The sequence below is a fragment of the Phocoena phocoena genome, chromosome 1 (assembly GCF_963924675.1).
Source record: "Phocoena phocoena chromosome 1, mPhoPho1.1, whole genome shotgun sequence".
In the NCBI taxonomy this organism is placed as follows: domain Eukaryota; kingdom Metazoa; phylum Chordata; class Mammalia; order Artiodactyla; family Phocoenidae; genus Phocoena; species Phocoena phocoena.
In genome coordinates, this window is record NC_089219.1 from 134,666,163 (window position 1) to 134,692,656 (window position 26,494).

Consider the following 26,494-nt stretch of genomic DNA (forward strand, 5'->3'; position numbering starts at 1 on the left):
TATGAGACCTTGTCTTGTTTCACAATACCATGAAGAAACTAGGAACAAAGCTGCAGTTGGAGAAGGGGAGAGCATTAAGGGAGACTGTAAGAGAATTAACTCAGGATGACACAGGGAAGATAATTTAGGTTTTCTTAAATTCAGTGCTGATGCAGATTTATATTTTGTCAGGAAAACTGGGTTTCCTGCTATAATACAGTTTCCTATATTCTAATTTTATGGACAGAGTCTGTCAATGTCTTCTTGCTCAGTGTGGATCATAAGATTACTATTCAGATTAAATTGCAGGGGGCAGTTTAGGTCCCTTACCCATGGCCAACTTACATAAGAAGGTTAGTCATTTGAATGAAAACTTGTCTAGGCCACAAAACCACCACATTTCTACATAAAGTAGGTGCATCCCTCTCTGTTGAAGTGGTCTTGGTATTTGACTCTAAAAATAGGCCTACACTGTGGTAAAAATCTAACCCATTTGTTTATCCAAATCATGTGAAGAAAATCAGCTTTGACATGGCTTTTAAGTTCAGGCAAGAATCTTTTATCTGTGTCAAAAATTATTGAGTCAGTTCCTTTAAAGCTTTTTGTGATAATTTTAGGAAAATTTGACGTATAAAGAAAACTTTAAATTAATTTAAATGCTTGAAATAAAAGAGTTAAGGGGACTTCCCTGGTGGCACAGTGGTTGGGAGTCCGCCTGCCGATGCAGGGGACACGGGTTCGTGACCTGGTCTGGAAAGATCCCACATGCGGCGGTGCGGCTGGGCCCATGAGCCATGGCCGCTAAGCCTGTGCGTCCGGAGCCTGTGCTCTGCAACGGGAGAGACCGCAACAGTGAGAGGCCCGCGTGATGAGAGAGTTGGCGTAGAATGGAGAAGCTATCGATGCAGCATGTACTGGTTGTGCGAGGTTCAGAGGAGATAGAAGTGGAAAAACAAGGGGAAAAAGGAAAAACAGTGAACTTCTAAGAATTAGTAACATGTCAAGCCAAGCCCTGGTAATGTTATTAGTTCTAGAATTTTGAGTTATTTTGGAGGGTAGTTGATAAGTTCCCCAAGCGTGCAGAGCAACAAGTTTAGATAGACTTTTAGAGAGCAAAGAAGTTAAGCCAGAAGGAGCACTGAAGATAATCTTGGGCACATAAGGGGATGCAAGAAAAGAGACATATACCTAATGCCCTAAGTACTAACTTCTTTACTTTCTACAGATCTCCAGCTATAGGTATGCATATTTGAAAAATTATAGCATAAAAACATCTAGGAAATCATTTGAATTTCCTTGAAGTCAGTCAATACCAGGAATACCTATCATCCTGTGATAAAAAAGACTAAAAGTCCTTAGAAAGTAATAATAATGAAGATTCTCACCTAATAGGTAAAATTTGCTTATTTATTATTTACAACTCTCCTGCACTCATGGGTGTTTGTTTTCTAATTTCTTCAGTTTGAGGTGCTCCTCTAGTATAATAATTAATAGTAATAAGTAATGTATTTTACTGTTTCCTGCAGTATATTCCTGAGAGGAATTAGTCCTTCATGGCTAAAGAACTTTTAATATATACTGAACTGTCATAAAAGCCTTACTCAATGGATCTAATGTGTACTTATGGTTAAAATATGTTCCAAGTTTTTCGACAGGCCAAATGAACAAACAGATCATATTAAAGAGTTTTTAAGTGACTTTTTTGGATCTGACCCCTAAAGCAAAGGTAAAAAAAGCAAAAATAAACAAGTAGGACTATATCAAACTAAAAAGCTTCTGTACAGCAAAGGAGACCATCAACAAGATGAAATGGCAGCCTTCTGAACTGGAGAAAATATTTGCAAATCATATATCTGATAAGGAGTTAATATCCAAGATATATGAAGAACTCATACAACTCAGCAAAACAAACACCCAAAACAGTCTGATTAAAAAATGGGCAGAGGATCTGAATAGACATTTTTCCAAAGAAAACATATAGATGGACAACAAGTATATAATAAGGTGTTGAACTTCCCTAATCATCAGGGAAATGCAAATCAAAACCACAATGAGATATCACTCACACCTGATAGAATGGCTATTATCAAAAAGACAAGAAATAGCAAGTGTTGGCAAGGATGTAGAGAAAAGGGAAGCCTGTGCACTGTTGGTGGGAATGTAAATTGGTGCAGCCACTATGGAAAACAGTATAGAGGTTCCTCAAAAAATTAAAATGGAACTACCGTTCAATCCAACAATTTCATTTCTGGGTGTTTATCCAAAGAACATGAAAACACTAATTGGAAAAGATACATACAGTAGCCAAGATATGGAAACAACCTAAGTGTCCATTGGTGGATAAATAGAATACTACTCAGCCATTGAAAGAAATGAAATCTTGTCATTTACGACAACATGGATGGACCTTGAGGGTATTATGGTAAATGAAATAAGTCAGACAGAGGAAAACTAATACTGTATGACCTCACTTATATGTGGAATCTAAAAACCAAAACAAACAAACAAAACAAAACTCAGAGATTCAGAGAACAGAATGGTGATTTCCAAGAGGAAGGGGTGGTGGGTGAGGGGGTGAAAGGTTTTAAGAGGTACAAATTTCCACTTACAAGTCATGGGGATGTCAACTGTAGCATGGTGATTATAATATTGTAGTGTATATTTGAAAGTTACCAAGAGAATAAATCTTAGAAAGTTCTCATCAGAAGAAAAAAAAATTTTTTTGTAACTTTTTATGGTGACAGATGGTAATTAGATTTATTGGGGTCATTATTTTGCAGTGTATACAAATATTGAATCATTACATTGTACACTTGAAACTAGTATAATGTTACACATCAATTATACCTTAATAAAAGAAAAAAAACTAAAGTAACAGGAAATGAGATGTTTAGAAGAGTTGAAACATTTAACTTTGATATTGTGTGCCTCCACCTTTAAGAGACATGATGGTAATATGTTTAGATCTTTCCTTGAGGAAATTGCCTTCTATGTTTTTAAGATCTTACTGGCCTCTAGTGGTAATATGATGCTGTAGTTTAACCATTTCTAAATCTTACAACTGACTAGAAATAAAGTTATTTTGAAGACATAGGCTGCCAATAACTCATTCCTTCAGTACTGGATCAGCAGCACTCTTGAGTGTACATGCAATATCATCTTCTTCCTGAAGACTGTCTATCTTTTGTTCTTGTCTCTGAGTCACGCCCACCTCTTTCTTTTGAATGATACTAGTTTTGCTCTGAAGTGACCTCCCATTATTTTAGTGCATGCACAGTGGTGATTACTATGTCAAGTGTGTACTAACAATTCTTCCTAGTGTCTCAGCCCTCTTTTCTGCGGACTATGGGGCAAAATTATCCCTCTGTATATAACTTTTTATTTTCTTCAGAGGAATTTAAGTTTTCAGTTTACCATTTAGATTTATGTTTAGACCTCCTTACTTTGATTTTGAAGAATCTTACATTTGAACTACAAGTTTACCAAACATGGCAATGATTTGTCACTTTTGTTTTTTGTGTTTGTCACACAGATGTGAAAGGGCCACCTACCCATCGTCTGTCTTGTGGCCAGTCACCCTACACCGACACAACAACATGGGAGCGGAAGTACTGCATCCTCACAGACAGCCAGCTGGTGTTGCTCAACAAGGAAAAGGAGGTGAGGTGGATATTACGAGGAAAGCTACTTCCCTTTTCTGACCAAATTCCTGAAATAATCTAGTTTTTATTTGCATCTTGATGAGTTGCATTTATGAAAATGGAGACTTTATGAAGGATACACTCTAAGTGGGTCTAAGGGACTGCTGATGTCATCATGATGATACATTATTGCCGCAAAGGCGTGACGTCAACAAAACAGGGCTGGATTTTCACTAAGGAATAGTGAAAGAGATATTGAGTTGAGTAATTTGGAATGAGAATGGGTTGGATTGTGTAGACCTGGCCCTGAAAGTGGTCCAGAGAGGCTATTGGAAATTATATCAGTCTAGCTCCTCGCAAGTAACAAATAGCATAGTCAGCAGATTAATTGAAAGAGGTTTAATGAGGGGACTATACAGAGTCATGGGCAGCATAGGGGACCCATCAGAGGGGGATAAAGTACCCATGAACTGGCAACAGCAGAAAGCAGTTGTCACCCTAGACCTTCAGGGCAAGGGAAGGGAGCAATGTTTCTGGAACCCAGAGAACTGTAGTTGCATGAAAGGACTGCATAACAGTTGCTATGGCTATACACAAAAGAACACAGCCTCTACCAAAACAAAAATGGCCAGCAGGGAGGAAGCAAGGGAGAACAGACACACCAGGTCTCTTTCCTGCTTTCTGATTTCTTGCCAGTGTTACCTACTGGCCAAACCTAACTTGAAGCCAAAGGAAAAGATTGCTTTTGATGTGTTCTGTAGAGATTTGTTTCCTGAAGCACAGCAAGGGAGAGAAGGGCAGAGAGTAGATCTGGAGAGGCAGACAGAATGTAATTAGTACAGACATCTAGTTCTAGGTAAACTTTCTGTCCCTCTAAGTGAAAAAACCCTTGAACTTATCATATACTATTACTACTTTACTCCTCAAACTATTACAGTGTACAAATCCTTCCACATCCAAATAATTCATTTGCTTATTGGTGATGTATTGGATAGTTGACTTGGTAAGGCCAAAAAACCATCCTACTCCACAACATAAAAAAATTAGTATGATCTTGACAAGAAGAGGGATAATGGGAGGGAAGGAGAAGAAGAGATCTCATTCGATGAAGGAGAAAGATTAATTGCCAAAAATATATATAAATAACTAGAAAACTGTAGGTAGAATATCAATTTCATAAGCCATCCCTCTGGAAAAGTTAGTTCAGAGGAAGCAGTGCGCAGAAAACACATTTCTTAATTCTAGTCTGTGGATCTCTACCTCCCTTTTCTCCTCTCTCTCCTCCCCCTCTGTCCCTTTTCTTTTGCATCTCTTCTCTTACTTACCATTCTTTAACATCGTAAAGGCAAGGTCATAGCAATAAAGCAATTTCAGTTTCTTCTTTTATTTTCATAGGCAATTCTTACTTGCAAGGGCCTGGCTAATGTGCCCTCTATGAACTTGGTTATTCTTTTTCTCCAACCATTGAAAAATGTCCCTTACTTTTGTTACCATCTCCCTACCCATGACCCTTTTCCAGTATTGTAATATAATTAAACTTAATTTTATTAAAATAATTCAATAAAGGTGAGCCCTTTCTGGAACAGTATAGTACATGTTGCTTTGTTTCTATTAAGTAGATACATAATAAAAATTGGTAGAGTGAATATTAGTGTAGAATATTTCTAATTATCCAATTTGAATAGACAGATAATTTAACATGTGCATTTAAACCAATCGACTCTGTCAGCAGTCTTTTATCAGAGCTGTTAATAAGGAGTGATATGAACATATCATCTGCCATCTTTTTGCCCTTACCTACATTTTATTCAATTAGTAATGTGAGAAATTAAATAGCCTAAAGATAGATAGCATAAGGTCAAGAGCATTCCTTATCTAGAACCAAGATATAATGCATGGATTAAATATTACTGATCAATTGAGTAATCCAGGCTTGGGCTCCCTTTAGTCCCATAAAATAACTGTCCATGATGAATGATTTCTAAAACAATTTCTTATGTACTTTATCGCTTTTTATGCCAGCCATCAAGAGTAGCCCTAGACATCTGGGGAACCCCTCATTTTCTCGTCTACATATCGCTCTGTATATCCTCTTTTCTCCTTTCCCACCTTTTGAAACCCTTTGCCCTCTGCAACTCACAGTCCATCATCAACCAAATCAGCTGTTTCTTCCACCCCTTTTCTGAAGCAGTTCCTTAACTTCTTGGTCTCATGAGAACCTGTAGCTTTCCTGAGGACACTGTCATCTGTGAAGTCCTGTCAAGTGATGGCTGTTTTTTTCCCACAGCCTTCATACCATGCTGCCTGTAGTAGACATCCTTCTCCTTTCATGGCTGCTTCCTGTCTCTTCTCCCTCATTTTCCCTATAAAGCCCAGACTCTGAGTCCCATGTTGTAGTCATCTTCCAGCCCCACCCCCGGCCCCCGTCATTTCTTGTTGATTTTAGCTTCTGGCTCATTATCATTATTTCCAGCACTACTCCAGCCTTAACTTGTGAGGATTCTAATATCTACAGAGATGATTCTTTCAACACACTGACTCTAAGTTCCTTGAACTCCTCTCCTCCAAGAATCTTTTCCTCTACCCTGCCTCATTGCTACAACTTCTCAATATTCTCAATTGTGTGCATCTTACTGTCTGACCTCATATCTTTCCAGTTCATCCCTTTTTCCAACAATTTTTCAATCCTTTGGGACCTATGGGCCATTGATCTTGTCACCTTTTCTGCCCCTCATACCTCTGATATCCTCTCTTCCCTCTTCTCCCAGCTTGAATTCCATGGTCAGTCATTTTCATCTTTGCATACTATTTCCTTGCCGTTTTTTGCATCATCATACTCACTTGGCAATGTGATAGGTCAGTTAAATCCTGCTCCTCATCTATCCTGCCCTGCTTCCGTGCAGCATAATGTGTCTGGAGAAAACCACTCCACCCTGCTGACAGTCTTTAAACTAATGGCTACAAATCTCACGTGAGCCTCTAATGCTGCTTGGCAATCACAAAACATTTCCTAGTCCAGTTGCTTTCCAACTCTACTGGACTAGTGCTTCTCAGTCTATGCGTGGTAAAGGACCAAGTTTTTCCCTACCTCATCATGAACAATAAAATACAATAATGTGAATTGTGAAGAAAAATCAAGTTTTAAAAAGACAAAAGTCTAAGTCCAAATTTTTATTAAACAAAAATGAAATTACAGTACAATAATAATCATACATAGGAAAATAAGGAATAGAATTACAAAAATTGTACATGTTCATGGAGAGTGTGCTGTACAATGAGATGAATCCACTGATCACACCAGGCACAATTCTCAATTTCTGTGTTGCTAAATTGTTTATTGTGGACCATTAACAGTTTGCAGAACAGCACAGGACCTTGCACCACACTTGGAGTAGCACAATCCAGGATGATTTCTGAGATGATTTTTTCATGCTTCCTCTTCTATTATAATTCCTTGTCTATTACCCTCACTTATAGCTGATTACTTTGCTGCTTATTTCACTGAGAAAATTCAGCCACTCAAAAGAGAACTCTTTTACCATGTCTACCCATCCACCAGCAACTATTTCCTTATACTCTGATTTCCCTCTTTTCGCTGTGGTTTGATTGCCTACAATCCAACTGTCAGCCTCTCCCCTTGTGCCCATTCTTGCCTATTCAAGGATGTATCAATAGCAGTTCTCCCTTACCTCTTTTACATCTCCAACTCTCTGCTCTCTACTAGATCGTTCCCATCAGCATGCTATTATTTCTCCCATCTTAAAAGAAAAAATGAGCCTGCATTAATCTCACTTCTACCACCAGTTACCACCCCTTTCTTTGCTTCCCTTACCAGCAAAAATTCTGGAAACTTCTAAACTCATTGTCTCTAATTCTTCTCTCATTCTCTCTTAAACCTACTTCATTCATACTCTGACCTATGTCACCTTGTGAAAATTGCTCTTGTTAAGCTCACTGGTGACCTCCACATTGCTAAATTCAGTGGTCAGTTCTCACTTCTTGTTTTACTTAATCTGTTAGTGGAATTTAACAGTTGATCACTCATTCCTCCTCCTAGAACCACCTTCTTCACTTGGCTTCCATGACACTGTGCTGTCTTAGTTTTCTTCCTGTCTCTCTGGCAGTTCCTTCTGAGTCATCTTTGCAGATTTCTCTTCTACTCTCCAAATCTCAACAGGGGAGTGCTACAGAGTTCAGTCCGTGGACCTCACTTCCTTAGGAATCTCATCCAATCTTATGACTTCAAATACCCTCTAAAGCTGATGATCTTAATTTTTTATCTTAAGCCTATACATCTCTCTTCTCTAGACTCATATCCATCTGTCCATTATACACCTCTACTTGGATATGGCTTTGTCACTGTTTTAAGCACATCAGGCATGTTCTTGCCTCAAGACCTTAGCCTTGGCTTTTCCTCAGATATTTGCAGGACTCACTTTCTCACCTCCTTCAACTCTTTGGTTGCATATCACCTACTCAATAAGCCCTACTCTGACCAACTTATTCAAAATTGCAACTCCTCCCTGTATCTCCATTCAGAACTTCCGATCTAATTACCTGGCTGTATTTTTTTTTCCCCTATCGCATTTACCACCTTCTAAAATGCTATATAATTTATTTATTATGTTTATTGTCTCTTTTCTCTTATATAAGCTTTTAGGGCAGGGAGGATTTTATCCGTTTTTTTCAGTGCTATATCCCTCAGTGCTTAGAACAGTTCTGACACATAAGTAAATTCTAACAAATATTTGTTGAATAAATTTTGAAAAAGCCAAATTATAAACTTTGATTCCTGAATATCCATTTTTTAAATTTAAGTTTGGGAGGAGACGAACCTTCTATCTTTTCTTTTTTATGTGATAAGTCTTCCCACAACAAGAGGTGTAATTACATATTTTTTCTAAGACTGGATAATAAAAGAGGGGAAAAATAATCCATAAGATGCTTTTCTATTGTTGAATATGAAATTCCATCTTTATTTATTGAGCATCTGTTATGTGTAAAGTATTGTGGTTGCAAAGATGCAGTTTGTTGGGAACACACTGAGGTAAATTAAAAGTTAAAACTGTTTAGAACTAGATACAGAGGTGGTGGTTGCACAACATCATGAATGTACTAAATGTCACTGAAGTATTCACTTTACAGTGGTTAATTTTATGTTACATGAATTTAACCTCAATACAATTTTTTAAAAAAGATTATTACATTACCACAAGGGAAAGATTAACTAAGATATTGCCTGGGGTGGGTTATTGTTTAAAGTAGAGAATGCCAAAAAAGTATCTACAGATAAATTTGTGATTAAGCCATGTCTTTAGGGACAAATAGAAGCTCACTTGGAGGAAAAGAAGGGAAGGATATTCTACGTATATATAAAGATACAAAGTCAAGAAACATCTTATATCTCTTTGGCAAACTGCAAAATGTTCAGAATTCTTGGAATATAATTTGCAAGAGGAAAAATGATAGCTGGCAAGAGCCGAATAATAAAGTGCCTTGAAGGCCATGCTAAGGAATTTGGACTTTATTCTAGAAATGATTTGGATCATGGAAAGGTATTTAATAGGGCAATGACATCATCACATTTGCTTCTTAGAAAAGTAACTCTGTTGATCACGTGGAAAATTGAGTGAAAGGGATTGGAAGGAAATAGATGAGTTACGTTATTGCAATAGACCAGGTAAGGGATGACAAGTTTACGCAAACAGTTTAATGCCCTGAGACGGGTATGTTCTACCACTATAAGTTGGAGAAACTGGATTAAATCTCTAGGATAAGAAAATGTTAAGGCATTGTTATACCTGCTACTTGAATTTTATTTAATATTCTGTTAATTTCATGATAGGAAAAGTTTAGAAATACTTTTTTTTTTTTTTTTTTTTGGTGGAAGGACCAGAATATGCTGTCACTCTTTTTACCTTCCACCCACACTATCAAGAAGAATATAACTCTTATATTTGGAGTTTTGCGTGGAACAACTTAGAATTCCTTGAAACAAGGAGTTTAAGGAATTTCCTGCTAAAATTATCTTAAAAAGCTGTTTTAAACCTTAATCAGCGAATCACAGGGGTGTTTATTGCTGTATTAATAAGATCAATTAAGAGGGTTCTGTAAGGGTTTAAACTGAATCCTTAGCCAGGCAGTGTTGGAATGTGGGAGGATTATATTAGTCTAGTATCACTCATGTATTCACTATGTGGGATCTTTTAATGCTCTCCCTTAACTCTGCATGTTTCCTGTCAGAAATAGGAAAAAGGTTGCTTGGGCAATGTACCTGGGAAGAGTGTTAAGTATACTAATTACCAAAATGGGAATGTAACAGAAGAGTAGATCTGGGCAGAATGCTGAAAGAGGTGCCAGGAGTATCACCTTGAGAAATGATTCACTGATTCAGTAAATTGCTTCATGCAAATTGTGCCAAATAGACATTGCTTATGTGTTATGAATTTACTTCCCTGTCCGGATGCCAGGATAGGCCCCAGCTGGCTTGGCACCAACCCGTTCAAAGAGGACGTAGGAGGCCATTTGAATTCCATTTTGCTTGCAAGAGATAAGACCAAGTAAACTTGAGATTAAGGAGTTGAGGGAAATGGTAGAGAAGATAATCATGAACTCCCCAGGGTGCAGCCAGTATAAAAATACAAAAGAAAGCTGAATTTGTGAGTTCCTTTCTTTTGGCAATAACAAGGCATTAAGAATGGTAAATGTGGCTCCTTTTTTCTTCAGTCAGACTCTACTTTCTGTATTTGGAATTTTAAAAGCTTGATGCTAGTGTAAAGGCAGCAAGGTAGTAATAATGCAATTTCAAAATATTTTTCATGATTTTAGAAAACAGTATTTACACTCAGATATATTGATGAAAATAGCAGTTAGGCTTTGTGCAAACAGCTAAAATCAATTGTTATTTATCCTGGGGTAAACTACCCATGGCATATTTCATTCAGAACTACTTTCAAGTTATTCAGCAGATACATAATGTGCCCCTGTATGTGAATTCACTGATAGGAGTTACAAAGAATAAGACACAGTTCTTTCCCCTCTCCCCAGTACCAAATTTAGTTGTGGGAATAGGAAAAATAATTTTAAAATGGCATTTGATAAATAGCACAAGTAAACTGGATAGAATAAAAGAAAGAAATCCATTTATTCTAAAGCACTGTAGTCTCTGTCATTAAGATGCTATTGACAATGGGCAGTTACCAAAGGAAGCTTAAGAAAGGAAGGGGATCAAAGTTATGTGTTATGAATATTAATCTGTAAGATGTATTGGAAGAGGGAAAGGTAGGAAGGAGACAGACCAATTACAAGACTACTATTCCTCTGATCTAAAAACTTGAATTGTTTCCCAGTGCTTCCTGAATTATTCATGGCCTGGTATTAAAGCCTTCCCATGTGGTTATAATATATTTTGGTGTTCTCCCACTTCTCCCCCTTAAGAGGCTCTAGCTAAATTGGCCTACTCCTGGTTCCAAATACAGTAAAAAAAAAATAGTATGCATACCAACTTCTTGGCTGATGTTACGTTATTTCCTTTGCCTAAAATGGCCCCCATCTCTGCCTATCAAATATTCATCTATTCATTTGTGAGTTGGAGCTATTTTAAGGTTTGGAGATTGACTGGTAAGTTAAACTGTTAACTTATGTGGAATTAGTTGCACAAATGAATAATTATGAATCCATGTATAAGTATAGTGCCAGAGAAAGATATGTTATTGGAGGAACCTCAGGGAGGTGTACCTTAACCTCCCTTAGGGAACTGATAGAAAGGAAGGTTCCTGGAAGAAGCAATGCCTGTCCTAAGCCTTAGGATGGTTATTACCTTGCAGGTATAGAATAGAAAAGAAAGTGAGGGAAAATATTTCAGTCTGAGAGAACAAACTAAGCAAAGGCATTGAACTACAACATAAGGAATATGTTAGGGAAATGCAAGCAATTTGGTGTTCCTACTATGTAAAGTCTAAAGCTGGATACTTATACAGTGGCCAGATTGTGGAAAACCTGGTATACTATATAAGGGAACTTGCACTTGCTCTGTAAGATATTAGTTTCAAAACACTCTTTTAGCAGAACAACGCCTTTTGTAGAAAAGCTTATGCAGAAGCCCTGTACAACAGATAAACTCAGAATTATGCTGTGGTTGAAGCAGAGAGATAAGTCCCTTGTCACATGCACACACAAACATACCATCACTTCCTTGAAAAACACTGCAAAGGAGAGCAACTGAAGGCCTTTAAGTCTCAGAATGACTGGTAAGTTAAGCTGTTAACTTATGTGGAATTAGTTGCACAAATGAATAATTATGATTAATTATGATTCCATGTATAAGTAAAGTGCGAGAGAGAGATCTGTTATTGGAGGAATCTCACGGAGGTGTACCGTAAATGATTATAATTGCATTTTAGAAATATTCTGGAAACTATATAAAGGATAGATTTAAGGGGCAGAATATCACCAATGAAGAGACTGTATTAGTAGTTTGGATAAGAGAGAATAAGAGGCTTTTGACACCAGCTGTGATGGAGTAACTGGTACAAGACTAGCGCTCCCATTGCAAACAAAATAAGACTAGACCAAAAAAATACATATAGCAGCCAGAGATTGGTTCAAGATGGTGGAGTAGAAGGACATGCGCTCACTCCCTCTTGCAAGAGCACCAGAATCACAACTAACTGCTGAACAGTCATCAACAGGAAGACACCGGAACTCACTAAAAAAGATACCCCACATCCAAAGACAAAGGAAAAGCCACAGTGAGACGGTAGCAGGGGCGCAATCACAATAAAATCAAATCCCATAACTGCTGGGTGGGTGACTCACAAACTGGAGAACACTTGTACCACAGAAGTCCACCCACTGGAGTGAAGGTTCTGAGCCCCACGTCAGGCTTCCCAACCTGGGGGTCCGACAACGGGAGGAGGAATTCCTAGAGAATCAGACTTTGAAAGCTAGTGGGATTTGATTGCAGGACTTTGACAGGACTGGGAGAAACAGAGACTCCACTCTTGGAGGGCACACACAAAGTAGTGTGCATATCAGGACGCAGGGGAAGGAGCAGTGACCCCACAGGAGACTGAACGAGGCCTGCCTGCTAGTGGGGGAGGGTCTTCTACAGAGGCGGGGGGTGGCTGTGTCTCACTGTGATGACAAGGACACTGGCAGCAGTTCTGGGAAGAACTCCTTGGTGTGAGCCCTCCCAGAGTACGCCATTAGCCTCACCAAAAAGCCAGGTAGGCTCCAGTGTTGGGTCGCCTCAGGCCAAACAACCGACAAGGAGGGAACACAGCCCCACGCATCAGCAGACAAGCAGATTAAAGTTTCACTGAGCTCTGCCCATCACCACTCTCTCCCATCATGAAACTTGCACAAGCCTCTTATATAGCCTAATCCACCAGAGGGCAGACAGCAGAAGCAAGAACTACAATCCTGTAGCCTATGGAACAAAAACCACATTCACAGAAAGAGAGACAAAATGAAAAGGCAGAGGGCTATGTACCAGATGAAGGAAAAAGATAAAACCTCAGAAAAACAACTAAATGAAGTAGAGATAGGCAACCTTCCAGAAAAAGAATTCAGAATAAAAACAGTGAAGATGATCCAGGACCTCAGAAAAAGAATGGAGGCAAAGATTGAGAAGATGCAAGAAATGTTTAACAAAGACCTAGAAGAATTAAAGAACAAACAAACAGATGAGCAATACAATAACTGAAATGAAAACTACACTGCAAGGAATCAATAGCAGAATAATGGAGGCAGAAGAACAGATAAGTGACCTGGAAGACAGAATGATGGAATTCACTGTTGCGGCACAGAATAAAGAGAAAAGAATGAAAAGAAATGAAGACAGCCTAAGAGACCTCTGGAACAACATTAAACACAACAACATTCGCATTATAGGGGTCCCAGAAGGAGAAGAGTGAGAGAAAGGACCAGAGAAAACATTTGAAAAGATTATAGGTGAAAACTTCCCTAACATGGGAAAGGAAATAGCCACCCAAGTCCAGGAAGTGCAGCGAGTCCCATACAGGATAACCCAAGGAGAAACATGCCAAGACACATAGTAATCAACTGGTAAAAATTAAAGACAAAGAAAAATTATTGAAAGCAGCAAGGGAAAAACGACAAATAACATACAAGGGAACTCCCATAAGGTTAACAGCTGTTTCTCAGCAGAAACTCTACAAGCCGGAACAGAGTGGCATGACATATTTAAAGTGATGAAAGGGAAGAATCTACAACCAAGATTACTCTACCTGGCAAGGATCTCATTCAGATTCAGTGGAGAAATCAAAAGCTTTACAGAGAAGCAAAAGCTAAGAGAATTCAGCACCACTAAACCAGCTCTACAACAAATGCTAGAGGAATTTCTCTAAGTGGGAAACACAAGAGGAGGAAAGGACCTACAAAAACAAACGCATAACAATTAAGAAAATGGTCATAGGAACATACATATCGATAGTTACCTTAAACGTGAATGGATTAAATCCTGCAACCAAAAGACACAGGCTTGCTGAATGGATACAAAAACAACACCCATATATATGCTGTCTACAAGAGACCCACTTCAGACCTAGGGACACATACAGACTGAAAGTGAAGGGATGGAAAAAGATAGTCCATGCAAATGGAAATCAAAAGAAAGCTGGAGTAGCAATACTCATATAAGATAAAATAGACTTTAAAATAAAGAATGTTACAAGAGACAAGGAAGGACACTACATAATGATCAAGGGAACAATCCAAGAAGAAGATATAACAATTATAAATATATATGCACCCAACATAGGGGCACCTCAATACATAAGGCAACTGCTAACAGCTGTAAAGGAGGAAATCAACAGCAACACAATAATAATGGGAGACTTTAACACCTCACTTACACCAATGGACAGATCATCCAAACGGAAAATTAATAAAGAAACAAAAACAGCAGATTACACTTTCTTCTCAAGTGCGCACGGAACATTCTCCAGGATAGATCACATCTTGGGTCACAAATCAAGCCTCAGTAAATTGAAATCATATAAAGCATCTTTTCTGACCACAACGCTATGAGATTAGAAATCAGTTACAGGGAAAAGAACACAAACACATGGAGACTAAACAATAAGTTACTAAATGACCAAGATATCACTGAAGAAATAAAAGAGGAAATCAGAAAATACCTAGAGACAAATTATAACAAAAACACCATGATCCAAAACCTATGGGATGCAGCAAAAGCAGTTCTAAGAGGGAAGTTAATAGCAATACAAGCCTACCTCAAGAAACAGGAAAAATCTCAAATAAACAATGTAATCTTACACCTAAAGGAACTAGAGAAAGAAGAACAAACAAAACCCAAAGTTAGTAGAAGGAAAGAAATCATAAAGATGAGAGCAGAAATAAATAAAATAGAAACAAAGAAAACAAGAGCAAAGATCAATAAAGCTAAAAGCTGGTTCTTTGAGAAGATGAACAAAATTGATGAACCTTTAGCCAGTCTCATCAAGAAAAAGAGGGAGAGGGTGCAAATCAATGAAATTAGAAATGAAAAAGGAGATGTTGCAACAGACACTACAGAAATACAAATCATCCCAAGAGACTATTACAAGCAACTCTATGCAATAAAATGGACAACCTGGAAGAAATGGACAAATTCTTAGAAAGGTATAACCTTCCAAGACTGAGCCAGGAAGAAACAGAAAATATGAACAGACCAATCACAAGTAATGAAATTGAAACTGTGATTAAAAATCTTCCAACAAACAAAAGCCCAGGACCAGATGGCTTCACAGGTGAATTCCAACAAACTTTTAGAGAAGAGCTAACACCTATCCTTCCCAAACTCTGCCAAAATAAAGCAGAGGAAGGAACACTCCCAAACTCATTCTGTGAGGCCACCATCCTCCTGATACCAAAACCAGACAAAGAGACTACAGAGAAAGAAAATTACAGACCAATATCACTGATGAATATAGATGCAAAAATCCTCAACAAAACACTAGCAAACAGAATCCAACAACACATTAAAAGGATCATACACCATGATCAAGTGAGATTTACCCCAGGAATGCAGGGATTCTTCAATATATGCAAATCAATCAATGTGATACACCATATTAACAAATTGAAGAATAAAAACCATTTGATCATCTCACTAGATGCAGAAAAAGCTTTTGACAGAATTCAACACCTATTTGTGATAAAAACTCTCCAGAAAGTGGGCATAGAGGAAACCTACCTCAACATAACAAAGGCCACATACAACAAACCCACAGCAAACATCATTCTCAATGGTGAAAAACTGAAAGCATTTGCTCTAAGATCAGGAACAAGAGAAGGATGTCCACTTTCGCCACTGTTATTCAACATAGTTTTGGAAGTCCTAGCCATGGCAATCAGAGAAGAAAAAGAAATAAAGGCAATACAAATTGGAAAAGAAGAAGTAAAACTGTCACTGTTTGCAGATGACATGATACCATACATAGAGAATCCTAAAGATGCCACCAGAAAACTACTAGAGCTAATCAATGAATTTGGTAAAGTTGCAGGATACAAAATTAATGCACAGAAATCTCTTGCATTCCTATACACTAATGATGAAAAATCTGAAAGAGAAATTAAGGAAAGACTCCCGTTTACCACTGCAACAAAAAGAATAAAATCCCTGGAATAAACCTATCTAGGGATACAAAAGACCTGTATGCTGAAAACTATAAGACACTGATGAAAGAAATTAAAGATGTTGCAAACAGATGGAGAGATATACCATGTTCTTGGATTGGAAGAATCAGTATTGTGAAAATGACTCTACTACCCAAAGCAATCTACAGATTCGATGCAGTCAAATTACCAGTGGTATTTTTTACAGAACTAGAACAAAATATCTTAAAATTTGTATGGAGACACGGAAGACCCTGAATAGCCAAAGCAGTCTTGAGGGAAAAAAACGGAGCTGGAGGAATCAGACTCCCTGACTTCAGCCTATACTACAAAGCTACAGTAATCAAGACAATATGGTACTGGCACAAAAACAGAAATATAGATCATTGGAACAGGATAAAAAGCCCAGAGATAACCCCATGCACCTATGGTCAACTAATCTATGACAAAGGAGGCAAGGATATACAATGGAGAAAAGACAGCCTCTTCAGTAAGTGGTGCTGGGAAAACGGAACAGCTACATGTAAAAGAATGAAATTAGAACACTCCCTCACACCATACACAAAAATAAACTCAGAATGGGTTACAGACCTAAATGTAACAGTGGACACTATAAAACTCTTAGAGGAAAACATAGGAAGAACACTCTTTGACATAAATCACAGCAAGATCTTTTTTGATCCACCTCCTAGAGTAATGGAAATAAAAACAAAAATAAACAAATGGGACCTAGTGAAACTTAAAAGCTTTTGCAAAGCAAAGGACACTACAAACAAGACGAAAAGACAACCCTCAGAATGGGAGAAAATATTTGCAAACAAATCAGCAGACAAAGGATGAATCTCCAAAATATATAAACAGCTCATGCAGCTCAATATTAAAAAAACAAACAACCCAATCCAAAAATGGGCAGAAGACCTAAATAGACATTTCCCCAAAGAAGACATACAGATGGCCAAGAAGTACATGAAAAGCTGCTCAACATCACTAATTATTAGAGAAATGCAAATCAAAACTACAATGAGGTATCACCTCACACCAGTTAGAATGGGCATCATCAGAAAATCTACAATCAACAAATGCTAGAGAGGGTGTGGAGAAAAGGGAACCCTCTTGTACTGTTGGTGGGAATGTAAATTGATACAGCTACTATGGAGAACAGTACAGAGGTTCCTTAAAAGACTAAAAATAGAATTAGCATATGACCCAGCAATCTCCCTACTGGGCATGTATCCCGAGAAAAGCATAATTCAGAAAGACACATGCAACCCAATGTTCATTGCAGCACTATTTACAATAGCCAGGTCATGGAAGCAACCTAAATGCCCATCAACAGATGAATGGATAAGGAAGATGTGGTACATATATACAATGGAATATTACTCAGCCTTAAAAAGGGACGATGTTGGGTCATTTGTAGAGACACGGATGGATCTAGAGACTGTTATACAGAGTGAAGTAAGTCAGAAGGCGAAAAACAAATATTGTATATTAATGCATATATGTAGAAGCTACAAAAGTCATACGGATGAACTGGTTTGCAGGGCAGAAGTAGAGACACAGGTGTAGAGAACAAGCGTATGGACACCAGGAGGGGAAAGTGGCAGGGGGTTGGTGGTGGTGTGATTAATTGGGAGATTGGGATTGACATATATACATAAATATGTATAACATGGATAACTAATAAGAAACTGCTGTATAAAAAAATAAAATGCAAAAATTCAAAAAAAATTATATATACCAGCTATTTTCAGGCATTGGACAATAGGCAGCCAAAGACAGTGATGGTCACCATTCTCCCTGAAGAAAAAGAAGGCTCAGAAGTATCATATAAGGCAAAAAGGTTTAAAAAAAAAAAAAAGAAAAAGAAAAATTTCTCTCATTACCGAACCTGAAAGATATACAATTTTTAGACTAATTTAGTGTAAACAAGTGAATGTGAAGTAGTAAACTAAATTAGGACAATCAGAATGGACAGAATCATTTTTCTAAAATTGTCTTTTCTAAAACTGATTTTCTTTGGCTGTATACTAAGATTTGTAAACTCCAGCTTAGTTCATTTGAAGATACTTGAAATATTATACTAACTTTTAAGAAACAGGTCAATATCTTTAAAAGAATTATTTATGTAAGAAACAGTCAGTGGTGGTGTAAAAGCAAATGATTCTTAAGAAACACACATTTAGAATAAAAGTAAATACTATTCTCCCTTATATTCTGAGTCAGAGATAAAATGCCCTCAACTTTAAGAGTGATACTGTGAATAAAACTGTTGATCATATTTTAAGTTTCAACAGTGGGAAATGAAGAGTCTACATTGAAACTTTGAGAATATAATTGTGAGTGAAGTTTAGGCCCAAATAAGAAGTTTGATATATTTTATTTATTCTCTTCTTAGATATGATAGAGACAAAGTCTAATGATAATAGAAACCATTTCTTTCTTTTTCCTGGATATGGCCTTTATAAATTTCCACAGATAAGATTGTAGCTCATTCCCTCCTAAAATGTCAAAAATAGCTCCTCTTTTCTCTATGGCTTAGGCCTTCAGGTAATAGTTGTTTTGGGGGAACTATTACAAAAATAGTTATATTTATTTATGTTCATCTGTTCAAAGATCCAGACTACTTTTTTTTTTTTTTTTCCAAATTTACCTCCTTTGTTTCCTAAGGCAGGTAGAGGATACATTTTTACCTTTCTTACTAGGAGGGAGTTATTTAACCTCTTGGTACTACTCTTTTAATTATTTATGTAGAGATCATTTCCATCCTGAAAGGGGTGGATGACTTAGATTACTGTTCTTAAAGTTTTATATTACAGAGAACTTTTAGAAGACTTATTAGCTTTACTGATGCTATTATTTGATATTCCCTTATTTTTTAGAATTTTACCTTTCTTAATTCCACCATTTGGTTTCTCAGTGTGCAAGCAGTAACAGTAGTTATGGTCATGAGGAAATGAGGAAAGAGTATGATAATTTTCAGTCCTTATGAAGACATTAGAATTTTGCTTTTCAAATTCTCAGTAGCACAGAGAAAGCTTCCCTTGGTATCATCCCCTTGACCCCACCCAGTCTTAGGAGTTGGATTACTGAGGCAAAGCAGAAAGCATGTACATTTAAGCCCGTATCTATTCCAGTTTTGCTGGATCAATTGATGTGCCCATAGTAATCATCTGGAGAGATAAATTATTCCTCATCTGTGAAAAGGGGATAATAATAATGGCTTCCTCATAATGTCACACATGTAAATTCCTTAGCCTTGCGCACACTAAGAATTTAATGCTAGTCATTATTATTGAAATTTGTTAAAAAATGCCTGTATTGGAGGCATAAGAATTAGAGACTATGATTAATTGTTACCGAATTGATTGCCTGGACCCGCACCAGGGTCCTAGCCTAGGCTGAGGGGTCTCAGCCGGAGAGGTTCTTTTTCCACTCAGATTCACACAGCCAATAATGAAACTGGCCAAAGAATGGAGGAGTGTGGGAATTTATTTCGCAAATCAACTTTTCAACCTGATTAGGGCTGAGACACCATATATATAGAAGGGTCCAGGTAAAAGGGAAAGAATTGAGTAAAGAGAAGGAGTATTCATAAGATATCTGAGAACAAGGCTGTGGTTTGGACCCAGAACTGAGGCAACACCCCTTTTCAGTCCTTGTATGGACTTTTCCCGTTGTCATGGCAATTGTCAACTGTCATGGTGCTCATGGTTGTGTCATTTAGCATGCTAATGTATTACAGTGAACGGTACAGTGAGGCTCAAGGTCCACTGGAGATCAGGTTTTCTGCCATCTTGGGCCTAGTTGGCTCTAACCAGTTCTTGTTTTTCTGTTTGCAGCTTCCTCCTTTTGTAATTGAGCATGAAACTCAGATAAAGGTAGTTAGTTTCCATTTGAGGGAGGGGAGGAGGTATGATTCCCGGGCAACTGCCTTGATAACATAATTCCTGACATATTTTTCCAAACTATTTAAGATGTTACAAATACTGTTCTTAATTCTGATAGAGGTTACTAATAAAATCTCATTGTGAAAAGTCTTTGCCCTCTACCCCCAAAGTAAGATGACTTGGTCTTTTAGAATTACCGAAATCGAAAAAAAAAAAGCAAGCAACTTAGAGCCATCCCATTACTCTACAGTGATAACCAGTGTGTAAATTGTAAAATATTTAACGGAATTAGAGATCTTTTGTACCATACATAGTTCTTATTCCACATGTACAAACAGAAAAAAAAGTTATGCCAGAAAAAGTATTTTTTAGGATTTCAAAAACTAATCTCACTTGTGGAATAAAATATGCCATTTTATGTATCAATTACTATCTATACACTAAAAACATGTATAGGTAGTATAGTATTTCATTAACTATCTCTAAGTGCTTACTTTTAAAATTGAAGAAAATTTGGTTGATTTTACTCCTTTTATCTAACAAAACCTTTTAAGAGAATTTTGGAGTGAAGTTTTTCTGGTCAACTTTTATTTCCATTTACCTTATTGACGATTGGGCAGGAATGGGACTTGTGAACCAGTTTCTGATGTAAAGGAATCTTATTTGTGTGGGTGTTTTGTTTTCTGAGCTCCCTAAGCAGGTACACAACTGGATGTGATTTGTACATACTTCATGTAAGTTAATTTGCATACACACCTTTCCTGATCTTTCAGTTTTCTTTTTAAAGAAAAGATTCCTGAAAAAAGGGTTGGTAATAACTTTAGCCTTTGTGCATACATTATTTCTACATTTCTTCTGTTTTGCTCTGATGATTACACACTCCTACCTTCATCAACTAAAAACGTTATTCAATCAGAAGGTAGTTATGGCACTATTAAGTTTCATCTCTTTTTTGGTTTACTAGATACCTGTGGAGGGACAGGATCAGCAGACAGATTCCACCAAAGGGCGATGCCTGAGGAGAACTGTCAGTGTCCCTTCCGAGGGTCAGTTTCCTGAGTACCCACCAGAGGGCGCCGCTAAACTGGGTAAGCTAATGTAAAAGGAAAGAAATTCCTAGTTTTTATCCGGTAATTTATGGACTTGTTATTGAGTGTTACAATAAAACAAAACATCCTTCATTTACTGTTAAGTAAGTACTTTAAAATATAGTATGTTAACCAAGAATTAGAGATCATTAGAAAGTTTTATTCTTTATAACCAAGTGGCAGCAAAGTTATTTTGCAGAGAGAAAATTTATCTGAGTGCTAGTTGGTTGCTGTAAACTCCTGGGCAAGCCTGATGATATGTTGTTTCTGATTTTACTGCTTGGCTTTAAATTTTAAAAGAACATTAGGTGATCTTATTGAGGCACTGAGATTCACTGGGGAGCCAGTTTTGGTTGGAAACTTAGTATTAAATGGTTTGTGCCCTGTTCACACAGTTCCTGGTGTTGTCTTGTATAATGTAATGTCAGATTAGGCTAGTTTAGCTGAGCTAATTTTATATGGCCTATGTAAATTATATTCAGGACTGTGGTTGGAGTGGGTGACAGAAGGGATACATCAGAAAACCCCACTTGAGTTGTTATATACTAAAGGAATTAATGTCAGTGTCAAAGCTGCTGTTTCCCTGTTTCCTACCAAATGATTCTGTTTGGTGTTTTGCATGCTTACCAATAGATATTTAAATAATTAGACCAGTCAGGTAATTTTAAGTGAACATAATTAAGATTAAGTAAAATAATGAAAGAATTTGAAAAGTAGGAGTTGCTTTGGTGTTTTGCATTGTGGTATTATTCTTTGCTTAATGGACCTTGACATTTAGTCATAGACATTTAGTAGGTAGATAAAACAGATTCATTTATTGTCTCTATGTTTGTTAGTATGGATAATTTTGTGATTTTGTTGAATTTTTGAAAATCAGCGTTTTGGTTTTTTTGTTTGTTTTTGCCTTTTCCTTCATTTCCTTTCATTTTCTAAATGGAGCTCAGGTTCTTAGTCAGAATTTGAATCCTTTAGTTCTCTTATCCTGTGACATTTATTGCTTTTCTAGACATTAGTCAGGTTAGCAAACACTTTTCTCCAAGGGGTCATACTTGGAAAAATCAAATTTTCCTCTCATCCATTGTACTTCTTTAGCATGTGTTGAAACCAGTTTAGGTGTGGGCTTAAATTATATTGCAAACCTTCCTGGATGTAACCATTTTATAGCCTGTTTGTATTTCACATACAAGTTCTATGTGAATTGGACTAGCTCAGAGTCACCTTCTTTCAACTCCTTTGCTGTCATTATTTGTAATGTTAAGTTGATGACTCTCTTTACCACTTCTCTAGGGTCCTTTGACTATTCACACTTTGATCCACAAAAGTCAGCTGATTTTTGAGGAAGTGTAATTGTAGTCTGAATAATTATTATGATTTTATAGGAGAGAAATACATAGTAAATTGTTAAATGTCTCCAACATTCCAGGTACAGGTCTGAAAGACAAACTAAGATGAGCTCTTTGGCAAGCATATCATAAAGGTTTTGTAGGTCATCGTAGGAGCTTTGGCTTTTACTCTGGGAGGTGGGGAGCCACTGACCTCTGTACTGAGACTAGGGAAGCAAGAATGGGAGTTTAGAAACTAATTAGGGTGCTATTGCAATAATCTAGACAAGACATGGTAGAACTTGGGCCATAATGGTATTAGTGGAAGGGCTGAGAAGTGACCAGATTATATTTGAAGGTGGAGCCAACAAGCCAGTTCGCTGGTTGGATTGGATGTGGGAAGTGAGAAACAGAAGAGTGAAGAATTTTGGCTAGAGCAGCCGGAAGAATGACACGTTATTTTTTAAAATAAGGAAGACTGGGAGAAGCAAGTTTGAAAGTGGGACTGACCAGGAGCTCAGTTTGGACATCTTAAGTCTGAGGATCTTATTAGATACACAGATAGAAATAAGTGAGTCTGGAAATTAAGGGAGAAGTACAGACTGGAGATACAGATTCAGGCTTTTAGCAAATAGATGGTGTTTGAAGCCATGAGATTGAGTGAGATCATCAAGGGAAGTGTATTTAGGTAGAAGAGAAAAGCTTAAGACTAAGCCCTGGAACATTTAGAGATTAGGAAGATGAGGACGCATTAGTAAAGGATGGACCAGAGAAAGAGAATAAAGATATAGAATTTTGTTTCCAAATAAGTAAGTCAAGTGTGTGGGGAAGCCCTTCTGTTTTTGCAGGGTTCTTTCCCTTTGCAAGCTCTGCATTCTCTTTGTTCCTCACCAGTAGAGGAATCCCAAGGAGGACAGATCAGTTTTTGCAGATGTAAAACCATGGCATACATTTTGATTTCAGGTGTGAGGCAGTCAGCTATGGAGAAATGCCCACTCATGAAAAACATGCACCTTTTATTCTACCTCAGAGAATTCATAAAAGAAAAGAGCCCTGTGAATATAAAAGATCTGTGAAGAACTTTTGTTAGTGGCTGCCAATTTACCGTCCTTCAGAGATTTCAAACTGGTGAAAAAACATGAATGTAAAAAGGATAGGAAGGCCTCTATTTCTGCCTCACACATTGTTCAGCATGAGCAAATTCATAGTGATGGGAAACCTAATAAAGGTCAAGAACTTAGAAGAAAAAAGTGTGTGTGAAGAGGCAGAGTGGGGAGTGGTTAAGCCCAGAATGTACTTCTTACTCGCTAGTTCTCAGTCTCTTGCATTCAGCAGCTTACAGATTACCCAAAATACAAAAAATTTATATTTACCCTGGCATTTGACACAGATTTTGATACAGCAAATTCTTTTCCATTGAAAATGAGATGTTTTCTTAAGGCATATGAACATCTGGCCTGAAGCACCCATTTCCAAATTTAGAAAACCTAGGAAAAACTATTTTCCCCTGGTAACAATATCCAGATTTTAATTTATTCATGAAAAAAAGATCTGTCAAATTGAAACCATGCAAAAGCATGATTTACTGAATTTTCAAAAGGAAATTACTTCTTCAGATGGTAGGGTCTTTGCATACAAACAATACAGGGAGGTATATAAATTGACCACATGAACTAGAACGAGTAAATATTCATTTTCAATGTAAATATAACCTACATGAATTCAACTTTTTTTTAAAAGCCACTGGACACCTTTCAAGAACACTGTTAAACAGAGGAAAAGTGAAAGCTGAACAGTGGACAACATTTTTGTGACACATACATTTATAGAAGAAAATGTGTCTCTACTACTGCATGTTGTCTGCTGCCTGCCTGGGGGATAGCACAAAGGTGAATTGAGAACCTTGTCCACTCTGGTTGTTGTGTTTCTTTGACATTCCAGTAAAGTTAATGCTTTGATGCCCAAATGGGCAAAGCAAAGTCAGAGCCTGAAGTGAGCAAGAACCTTGTTTGCAGGTGATGTCAGAAACGTGATCATAAAGCTGGTTTAATTAGAAAGTGCAAACACTCATAAGTGCATGTGTTCTCAATTCTCAAAAACATCGTTCAAATTGAACTGACACATTCAAAACCAAACATCTAGTAATTCAAGGCTGCAGAGATCTCCATGCCTCTATTTTATTACATTGAGATAAAATCTTAAAAGTACTCCATGATCTTACTTACAAAATCTCTGGATTTTTAAAAAACTATGCCTATGATATCACATTTGTTTCATTATCATGGAGTCCTCAAAACCCAGAAATATCTGGTAAACGTACTTAAAATTATAATTTCACATAGTATACTTTTGATACCTGTTAGCAAGCATAGGAAAAAAATATTAGAAGTCTTTTGGAGTCAGAGGCAGCTGTGTGAAATTTTCATATTTATGTAAATGAAGAAGTCAAACAGAAAATCTAAAATAACACCACCAAAAAAAGGGAAACTAAACTGGAAAAACTTTGAGGAAAAGCCAGTCTTGCACCTATGTTTTCCTAAGTTTATTGACCCCAAGTGATGAAAATTTGAGGAAATTTTTAAAAAAAGAAATATTAAAAAGCAGCATATACTAAGACATTTATAAAATTATTGAAAAGGATAACTCATTTAGTCAAAATTATTAGAGGATATTGATTACTCAAATCCTAGCTTTAACCCTGACCATCTCTGTTAAATTAGGCTGAGGTCTAACTTTATGTGTTAACTAATGACTCTTTTTATTCCCAAGACGTTCACTATTAGGAGTATTGAAGTATTTTCAAGATGCTAGAATCTTTTATAAAAATACAGGGTGGTAATGATAATATCGAAAGAAAGGGAAATGAGAGTAATGAAGATTTAATATTACAAGAAACATATCCTTCTATTTTTCAAATAATAGAATTTTATTTTTTCACATTAATTTTATTTTAAAAAATTTTTATTTTGTATTGGTACATGTTTGATTAGTAATGTGTTAGTTTCAGGTGTACAGCAAAGTGATTCAGTTATACATATACATGTATCTATTCTTTTTCAAATTCTTTTCCCATTTAGGTTATTGCAGAATATTGAGTCACGTTCTGTGTGCTATACAGTAGGTCCATGTTGGTTATCTATTTTAAATATAGCAGTGTGTACATGTCAATCCCAAACTCCCAATCTATCCTCACCACCCACCCTTCCCCACTGGTAACCATAAGTTCATCCTGTAAGTCTGTGAGTCTGTTTCTGTTTTGTAAATAAGTTCATTAAATAATAGAATTTTAAATGGTGATAAATAATGACTGTGTATAGTAGCACTCAATATTTAAATTGACTATTAAATTTATATATATAAAAGTATATGTGATTATATATCCTTCGCTGTGTAAAAAGCTTTTTAGTTTGATGTAGTTCCATTTCTTTATTTTTGCTTTTGTTTCCTTCGCCTAAAGAGACAGATCCAACAACTGCTAAGAACAATGTTAAAAAGCATACTGCCTATGTTTTCTTTTAGGAGTTTCATGGTCTTAGGTCTTACATGTAGGTCTTTAATCCATTTTGAGTTTATTTTTGCATATGGTGTGAGAAAGTAGTCCAGTTTGAATCTTTTGCATGTGGCTGTTCAGTTTTCCCAACACCATTTATTGAAGAGGCTATCTTTTCCCTATTATATATTTTTGCCTCCTCTGTCATTGATTAAGTGACCATATAAGCATGGGTTTATTTCTCTTACATTGATCTATGTCTTTTTTTGTGCCAGTCCTATACTGTTTTGATTGCTGTAGCTTGTAGTATAGTTTGAAATCAGGGAACGTGATACCTCCAGCTTTGTTCTTCTTTCTCAATATTGTTTTTGCTATTTGAGGTCTTTGTGTTTTCATACAAATTTTTGGATATTTTGTTCTATTTCTGTGAAAAATGTCGTTG

General features: G+C 36.9%; 1 protein-coding gene across 2 annotated transcripts in view; it reads left to right on the top strand.

The window, feature by feature from the left end:
- The window catches only part of RASAL2 (RAS protein activator like 2), a 378,593-nt gene that overhangs the window by 186,675 nt on the left and 165,424 nt on the right, over positions 1-26,494 (top strand). For both annotated transcript variants that reach the window (XM_065873636.1, XM_065873638.1), the window contains exons 2-3: positions 3,512-3,639; positions 21,117-21,240. In XM_065873636.1, coding sequence (XP_065729708.1) covers positions 3,512-3,639; positions 21,117-21,240 — 252 coding nt within the window. The remainder of the gene's footprint in view (positions 1-3,511; positions 3,640-21,116; positions 21,241-26,494) is intronic.